General features: G+C 34.2%; 1 protein-coding gene across 1 annotated transcript; it reads left to right on the top strand.

Annotated features, from left to right (window-relative positions):
* The first annotated feature begins 1,369 nt into the window (after window positions 1-1,369).
* On the top strand, window positions 1,370-7,505 carry LOC143249143 (protein artichoke-like). The gene is made up of 3 exons (XM_076498562.1): window positions 1,370-2,224; window positions 3,765-3,913; window positions 7,111-7,505. The coding sequence occupies exons 1-3, from the start codon at window positions 1,560-1,562 to the stop codon at window positions 7,272-7,274; spliced, it is 978 nt and encodes a 325-aa protein (XP_076354677.1). The 5' UTR covers window positions 1,370-1,559; the 3' UTR covers window positions 7,275-7,505.
* Window positions 7,506-8,947: the final 1,442 nt, after the last annotated feature.

The following is an 8,947-nucleotide window of genomic DNA, read 5'->3' as shown; positions in this document are numbered from 1 at the left end:
TTAAATTTGTATATCTAATAACATCAAATTTTAATAATATTAATTAATAAAATATGCTAAAGTACAACAGCCACCTACGTAATAGACATAAGAAGAAAAAAAAGAAAAATATAAATGGACATTGCCCTGAAAAGGACCAGTCTGATGTTAATATTAATCCATAAAATTCAGTCAATTCCAACAACGCAATGGAAGGAGGAAGAGGTCTCGGTGAACCTGACCCTCCTGGGTATAAAGTTTGTATATACCCAAATACCAACAGAGGAAGCGACAACAGGAAAACGTTTGTACTAGAAAATAAATCATTTTACAAATTGCCAAATGGGCGATACAAATTTACTCTTCTTATAAGTTCGTTATTAATTTTCCTTTTCCACACGCAAACATAGACAAACAAATATATACGTGCATATTTCCAAAATTTACTAAAATTTTAAAAAAAGTGATAGAGCTGACGAACATGGATAGTTTGCTTTCACTATGCCTAATATTCGTAGTTAAAATCACGAACAGTTGTGTGTGTGTATATATATTAACAGACATACCCTTATGCGTCAAAGAATTTTTAAACAAAAGAGTCATTTCTTAGCACATGACGATTTCAAAAAACAGAGGCATTGCTAGGCGGTGCACATTGGGCTTGCCCTTATTTTATTTAACAGTGCCCCGAATTAACACTTTCTGTCTTGAAAAATCAGAATAGAAAACCATTAAATACTACAAATGGCTATTTTATCAAATATGTTTGTTGCATGAAACAACTTTATTACACATACATAACAAATGAAAGAATTCAAAATAGGCGATGATATAACATAAAAAATATTTAGTTGCAACACAATTGAAAAAGAGTCGAAGAAAGACTAGTGGTTATGACGTTCGTTCCGTAAACTGTAATTTGTAAGATCGAAACCGTTCTCCAAACATACTCGCCTTTTCAGTCGTAGGGCCATTATAATGCGGCGATAAGTCTTGTTATTTCAAAATATCGAAACTGGGGACGACTAGTACAGATGGTTCCAGAGAAGCATTGCGCTAACTTTCATACAAGAAACAAAAATAAATAAATTATTTCAAAGTAATTTTAGTTACAAATCATAGGATTAACGAATTTACATTCTTTTTTTACCAGTTCTGTAATTTCATACGGCAACACAAAAATATTTGCAGGAAGTAAATACATGGTAATAAATCTATAAAATGACAGTTCAGACAAAGTCTTAACACAAATAAAAACGATCTCATTTGTGTTGTCACGAGCAGTATGGTCGATATCCTTGAGAATCATCACAGATGTTCTATTTTAGATAAAAAAACCTTATGATATCAAATGTATATACACGAACATTATCACAAACTTACTCAAGGTTCTGTCTAAGGGTGTCCAACTGCATTGTTGTTCAAGTGATTTTGAAAAAAAGGCCGGAAATTTTATGCTTGATTTTAAAAGTATATTGATAAAATTCTTAACTTTTATGATGTTCTAACTAGTGCTCAATGTTAGTTAACTTTCATATTCAAAACTAATAAGGCATAAGATCATATCTGAAAGAAGCAAAATGGGTTGTAAGACACAGAAGATTCAAAAGTTTGCCTCGGTGATTATATTGATGGCTTCATGGTCCTTTTCTTGTCCACCACCAGAAAATATCGCTCCCTGCACATGTCAACGTATGTTCTTAAAATTCCAGTTGAACTGTAAGAATATATTTTCCTCTTCTATACTCGAAGAGGTCTTTGAGCAAACAGTAGGCTACAGAATAGATAGTTTTCAGCTGGAAGACTCATCCTTTCCATACTTTTCACAGAGGCTATTTCAACTACTAAAGCCTTCTTCCATAATTCTAACAGGCAATGCGATTCTCAGTTTAGCCGAGCCAGGACACCTTCCTTTCGAAGGTTTGGAAGATTCGTTAGAATACATATCAGTTAGCAGAGGTCAGTACATGAACGACTGGAATTGGTCACGTTTTACAGAGCTTCGATCTCTCACAAGTATCCTTCTTAGCAGCGGAGACCTCTCCCATATAGGTCCTACAATGTTTCGAGGAAACCTTCCGAGCCTTCTTTACCTAACTATAAAAAGCAATCACGTTCATAGTATAGACAAATTAGCGTTTTCGTCACTAGAAAGCTTACAAGGACTTGCCCTTTGGGATAACAGTATTACTTCCATTGAAAGATCAATGTTTCCAAACACCTCTTTATCTCAAATGAATCTCAGGTATTTAACTTGTTCCTAACTTATTCGACTTGATTTGATTTGTTTTTGAATTTCGCGCAAAGCCACACGAGTGCTATCTGCGCTAGCCGTTCCTAATTTAGCACTCTAAGACTATAGGGAAGGCAGCTAGTCCTCACCACCCACTGCCAACTCTTGGGCTACTCTTTTACCAACGAATAGTGGGATTGACCGTCTCATTATAACTGCCCCACGGCTGAAAGGGCGAGAATGTTTGATGTGACGGGGACGGGCACGAACGCTTTCAAACATAAAACTTAGTATGTTTTCAATTAGGATGTGAAAATTTTATCACAAAATGGCATTATAATTTCTAATTTTTATTTATAATTAATCTCTTAAAATTTAAAAACAAGTACTAATTAATAAATATACTTTCCTTTTTTTATAAACGGCATTCAAAACTAATATCACCATCAATATGAAGCATTCTACCGGGGAAAAATCTTTTAAGAGTTTGTAATTAATCTTTAGTTGCATGTGTTTCCTATGGATTTTGCCACACATGTTTGAAAGAAAATGTAAAACAAATAAGAAAAATATGAATTTCACGCAAAGTTACACGAGGGCTATTTGCACTAGCCGTCCCTAATTTAGCAGTGTAAGACTAGAGGGAAGGCAGTTAGTCATCACCATTCACCGTCAATTCTTGGGCTACTCTTTTACCACCGAATAGTAGGATTGATCGCACATTATAATGCACCCACGCCTGAAAGGGCGAACAGGTTTGGTGCGACTGGGATATGAACCCCCAACCCTCGGATTAGGAGTCGAGTGCCTTAATCACCTGGCCCCGCTGGGCCGAAGGAAAATATGTAATAATAATGTAAACACCGATATTTTAGCGCCAATGTCGTTTGAATTTCCGTATCTTTTTGGATGCCGTTGAAAATAGTACATTTTTAGCTATAGAATAGATGCTTATAAAACAGCTCTGAGTTATTGTTTCTTTAGCCGCGATATAGCAGTTCATAGAATGGATCTAAGGTTGTTTTTTTTCTAAAGTACAAGCACCTAGCTCATGGCTCCGTTATTTCTTAACTGATTTGATATTTAATTACAGTTTTGGATTTAGGAGGTCAAACCCTTTCAATTGATGTATTTTTCCACATCAAGGTCTAACAGTTAAGTTACTGTAATGTTGTGTAAAATAATTTCAATTTGAGGGTAGACTCGTAAAAATCCTGATAAGCAATAAAATCGAATCGGGTATACACGCATCCCATGCTTAATATTGCTAGCGCACAAAAATATAGCTAAGAAAAAGGAAAATAAAAAGTATCATAGATTACTTTACTATAATCATGCCTGAAAGAATTTTAAATGATGCAGCTATTTAGAGTTCCTTTTTGTAAAAGTAGCAATCACTGTGCGAGCTTGAGAACAGTGTTTTGACTTTGCATAAAAACAAATTAAAACAGATGTGGACTTCAGATTTATATAAATAGATTCATTGCATTCGGATATATACATATTTTATGAAAGTAAAACTTATTTCGTGTTTTTGTTTTCATCATTGCAGCTATAACAAATTGTCCAGTCTACCAAATAACATTTTTGACGATATGCCAAAATTGGAGTACTTGGACCTGAGAGGTAACCAACTAAAAAAACTAATGGAACGGATGCTAGGAGGTGTTTGGAACCAACTGGAAACTCTTTATCTTTCAGGTTAATAAATTGCTGTATTTATTACATTGTTCCTTTGGATATGTGTATGTATTTACATGCCACTGAACGTCAGTGGTATGTATAAATAAATCATAATGTATTAATTTTAAGTACTAGTTTCAAATTTATTCATTGCTGTTTTTTTTTTTTCAAAGATAAGCGTTTATATTTGTTTGTTTTTGAATTTCGCACAAAGCTACTCGAGGGCTATCTGTGCTAGCCGTCCCTAATTTAGCAGTGTAAGACTAGAGGGAAGGCACCTAGTCATCCCCACCCACCGCCAACTCTTGGGCTACTCTTTTACTAACGAATAGTGGGATTGACCGTACCATTATAACGACCCCACGGCTGAAAGGGCGAGCATGTTTAGCGCGACGGGGATGCGAACCCGCGACCCTCAGATTACGAGTCGCACGCCTTAACACGCTTGGCCATGCCGGGCCATGAGCGTTTATATTAAAATGAAGTAACTGGACCAACCTTTGTGAACTTTGACGAAAAAGAGATAGTTGTTTACAGCTCTCGATACAATTGTGGTAACGAACAGTGTAAAGAACATTTGTACCTGACATATACAGTTGATTTGTTTTTGTTACGTTATTTTTAAAACAAGCACTCTGTGTTGCTGTTTGTTTAAAGTTAATATATATCTCCAACAAGGCACGTACATCTACTGCAAAAAATCCAGCCTTACAAACCTGTCAGGTATGTTACTTAAGAATAACAGTGTTTGATTGAGGAACCAACAGAAATAATTCCATGGGTTATTTAGAACGTTACCTGGAAGTACGAACATTCAAGTGTAGAATGGATGTGTTTTATGTGTATTAAACAGTTATATTTGTTGCCTGTAAGTTACGATATGCAATATAGAGTTAAGTAAATACTTGTTTTCACATGACAGTTTGTTGTTATTGCATTTCCATACATACGCACTTGCGGGTGAGGAGTGGGTTCGGTCGAACTTCCTATTTTTATGATGTATCCTCTAAGCATAGCAATAATATTGCGAACAAATCTAATATTAATGTTTGTATGCCACGAATTAGTCAATCACAAGCCTAAAGTGCAAATACAGAATATAGTTCTATGGACGATTACTTTGAGAAAACAGTAACTGTTTTTTATTGGGCACATTATCAGCAATTTTTCCTCCAGATTTGATGAACATGTAAAACAAGCAGCATCAGTTCAGAAACTTATGCCATCAAAATTCACACAAGAGTTTTTTAATAACTGCTCTATATATACATATCACGGTACTTTACTAATATAAAACGTACATAAGTATAAGGATTTATTGACTTTTCATTGGATGCTTTTGGATTTTACAACTGTTTAAGTTATATTTCTTGAAAATTGTTTCCAGATTAATCTCAGAGGGGGAGGATGCTTTCAGACCCGCAGTATTTATTCTTTACATGCTGATTGTTTATTGCACAATATATGTCGGTTTTTCATCTCACAAATTAGATCTCCTCTTTCAAACATTCTGCGTATGGGCCTAATATGATATATTTTTGATTTACGATGCTGTACCAATTACTCTTAAAAATAAACTGTTCTGTCTGAATGCATATGTTGAACTCTCGCAAAAAACAACATCATTGACAACAACAACAGGTGACAATAATATTAAGTAGGCCTATAAGTTTCGAACAGTTTTTCATGTGTAAAATGCATCTGTTTCAATTGAATGCAAGTCTATTTTTTGTTTGTGATGTGTTACGCGCAATGTACGCAGTGGACTATCTGTATTGTATCCATTGCGCATATTGAAGCCTCATTTTTAGAGTCATAAACCTTCAAGCTTAACGCTATGCCATCAAGGGACAAACAAATTATGTCCCCAAGTATTGACCAAGGATCAAATGTATTATAAAGAAGAATGTCAAAAAAAGAGTTAACACAGCTTCTGCTACATTAACTTCATACTTATAACTCAGAGGTAATAAATCAGTTATGACAGGGAACTACCAAAGGTTAAAGCAATAAAAGTCCCCCATTGGGACAGCGGAAAGTTTACGGACATACTACTCTAAAATACGAAGTTTAATTTCCCGAAGTGGACACAACATATAACCCAGTGTGACTTTGCTCTAAAAACAAACAAATAAGGTCATGACATACGAGTAAACATTAAGGATTTTCACAAAGTGTTTCTATGCTATAGTTACATCAGTTATCATTCCCAAAAGGTAGTTTATTCTAGTACATTCTTTCCCCAGTGTCTTAGCGGTACATCTGCAGAGTTACACCGCTGAAAATTAGGTTTCGATACTCTTGGTTGGTAAAACACATATAACTCATTGTATAGCTTTGGGCTTAGCTCCAAAGAAACAAAATTAATATATATTTTTCTGGATTTGTATCTCAGAACGGTTAGTGTGGGTATTAACACTTCTACTAATAAAGCAGAGAACAATGTTTCGACCTTCCTAGGTTATCTTCAGGTTAACAAAGAGAAAGTTTGCAACTGACCGTTGCTGGACACATATCTTAGGAACAAGAGTATAAACGGATATAAGATTGTAGGGGGCGTTGCAGTTAGATGTTAGATTATTAATTAGTTAGGGTATAAAGGGGTTCCTTTAGATTGGTTTAATTTTGGTTTTAGCTGTTGTATAAGTAGTTTCTTTGATTTTACGTTTGTTTATGTTTGTTTTCCTACTTTTACCAACGAATAGTGGGATTGACCATCATATTATAACGGCCCTACGGCTGAAAGGGCGAGCATGTTTGGTGCGACGGGGATTCGAACCCGCGACCCTCACGAACGCCTTAACCCACCTGGCCAAGTTCTTTTTTGATGACACTATCTCTGTTGACTTTTTACTGTTTGTTTTTTTTCAGTGGTGTAGGGCCTAATTTTGTAGTGCCGGATACCTGTCAAAATTTATCAATTGTGTGACGTCACCACCAAGAAAAAGATCTTATATTCATATCCAAGTTTCACTTTTATCAGTCAATTTTAAATAAGGAAAATGTATGTAACGCTAATCTACGTTAGTATTAAATTGAATAATTTATCTACATATTTCTAGTTTTTAAAAGTGTCAGGTACCAGAGCGTGTTCCGGTATCATTCATCCCTGTTTTTTTCTTTTGTTGTTCTTCTGTTATATAAATATTATTGTTAAAGAACCAATTTACAATTTTTTGTGTGAGTTATTATTCATGCCATAATTTCATCTTTAGAAAATCCCCTCCAATGTGACTGTACTCTGAAATGGATCTCTGACCGATACCACAGAAGAGAAAGACCCCGAGAGCTCGAGATGGGCACATGTGTAGAACCGCCACAGTTGAAAGGTCAAAATCCAACAACAGCATCCTGGAATCTTATTGGTTGTTTTATTTGATGTTACCTATTCTTGCAAGATATATATATACCCATCTATGAAGGCAGGTTTTTGATATCTTTATATAATTGAAAACAGATTTTGGGAAATAAACACGTGAATAACGTTACATAAATGTATGTATTATTATCTTCGAAACACATGATTTAATTTTATGTTTTATAAATTCAACCAAAACTATTGACTATTGTATCATTGAGATCTACGTGAATAAATGAAACTTAAAAATAATCCTATTCCACGTGGTTATTTTGGAATTTGTATTCATGTATGTGTTTACTTGTTTGAGACAAGCTCATCACAAGTAAACGACAGAGTCACAATTGCTAACATTATTTAGAAGCCTATTATAATGTATAAAAATATATATTATGTGTGATTTGGAAATGGATTCTAATTATTATACATATTATCTTAGCTTACTTCTCTTAATAAATGACTGTAATAAACCTAGAAATTTTGATCTTCGATGATAAAGTTATATTGCGTCAACATGTTGATGTGTATCACGTAAACGTGTATTTTGGTTGCTCGAATACGTTCCATTTGCATCGTACAAATAATTTAACGGAAATTTCGTTTACAGTTTGTTTTTTTCTGTTTTAACGATGACTTTTTTCATTCTTTTTCATTTCTTCAAGCATATTTTCTTTTCTCCCTAGTTTTCTTTTAAAGATACATATCACCTATCCATCATTTTAGACCTATTATCAAATCGATTTACAATTAACTGCGTTATGAAATGCTGAGGATTCTAGAATTTTTACAGTTTCATCCAGCTCTTCTTTTTGTATAAATTTAAAATGTACTCTAACCGTTAAACTTTGTAATCACACCAGATTTGTAGCCCAGTGTCTCAAAAATGTTTGTAGATACTCAGTAATGATTTCAAATCAACGTAAAACCCGAAAGAGACAAAATATGAGGAATCTGATAAAACACGAGCAGTTAATATGAATTTTATCAGAGACATTAAGCTTGCTGGTTTCTAATGCTTCGTCAGTCTTCGACTTTAAAAATATAATTTACTGTTAACAAATATTGTATAAAATTGTTGCGAATCGTTTTGCTTTCTATTGTAGTAATTCATCAAAATGGGGAGCGTAGCAAATGTTTCCGCACACCTGTTAGATACACACGATTGTTCATTTTGGGCTCAGTACGAGAGTATTATTTAATTTGTATTGCGTGAATATTAAAGTAAGTTATTTTTAGAAGCGATATTTATGACTGGTTTGTTTGGGTAACTGTTTATGAATTGTTTGTTGAGTAGTTTCTTTTTGGTGAACTGACGTTCTGACGTGATGTACCTTCTGATTTTTTCTTGTTGCTTTAAGTAAGTATTGTTAGCCCATAACATTTTGAAGTTTGTAGAAAGTTCTAGACCTTAGTCGGGTAATATATGTACACACACACACACACGTAGACGACCAACTAAAATAAGTAAATTAATGAAAGTAAAACTGAAGTTGTACTACGTATCTGTTTAGCGGTTATGAGCGATTTCTAAAATGAATTTCACAGAGACAGAGGAAAATGGTTTGTCTTATCAAAAGGTATTTTAAAGTAATTAAACCTGTCTGTGAGAATTTTGACAAAAAACGGAGGCAATCATTGAAAGCTATGGACATACCTTTGTTAACCAACAATTATAGTGGTAATCTTAAAGTGAG

This window comes from Tachypleus tridentatus, chromosome 1, assembly GCF_004210375.1.
Source record: "Tachypleus tridentatus isolate NWPU-2018 chromosome 1, ASM421037v1, whole genome shotgun sequence".
NCBI classification, from domain to species: domain Eukaryota; kingdom Metazoa; phylum Arthropoda; class Merostomata; order Xiphosura; family Limulidae; genus Tachypleus; species Tachypleus tridentatus.
The sequence above is the reverse complement of the archived record's forward strand: the minus strand, read 5'-3'. Positions and strand labels throughout refer to the sequence as shown.

Coding starts and splice junctions, on each gene's coding strand:
- LOC143249143 (XM_076498562.1), top strand. CDS start 1,560: ATGGGTTGTAAGACACAGAAGATTCAAAAGTTTGCCTCGGTGATTATA. Junction 2,225..3,764: donor TTATCTCAAATGAATCTCAG/GTATTTAACTTG, acceptor TCATCATTGCAG/CTATAACAAATTGTCCAGTC. Junction 3,914..7,110: donor GGAAACTCTTTATCTTTCAG/GTTAATAAATTG, acceptor TTTCATCTTTAG/AAAATCCCCTCCAATGTGAC.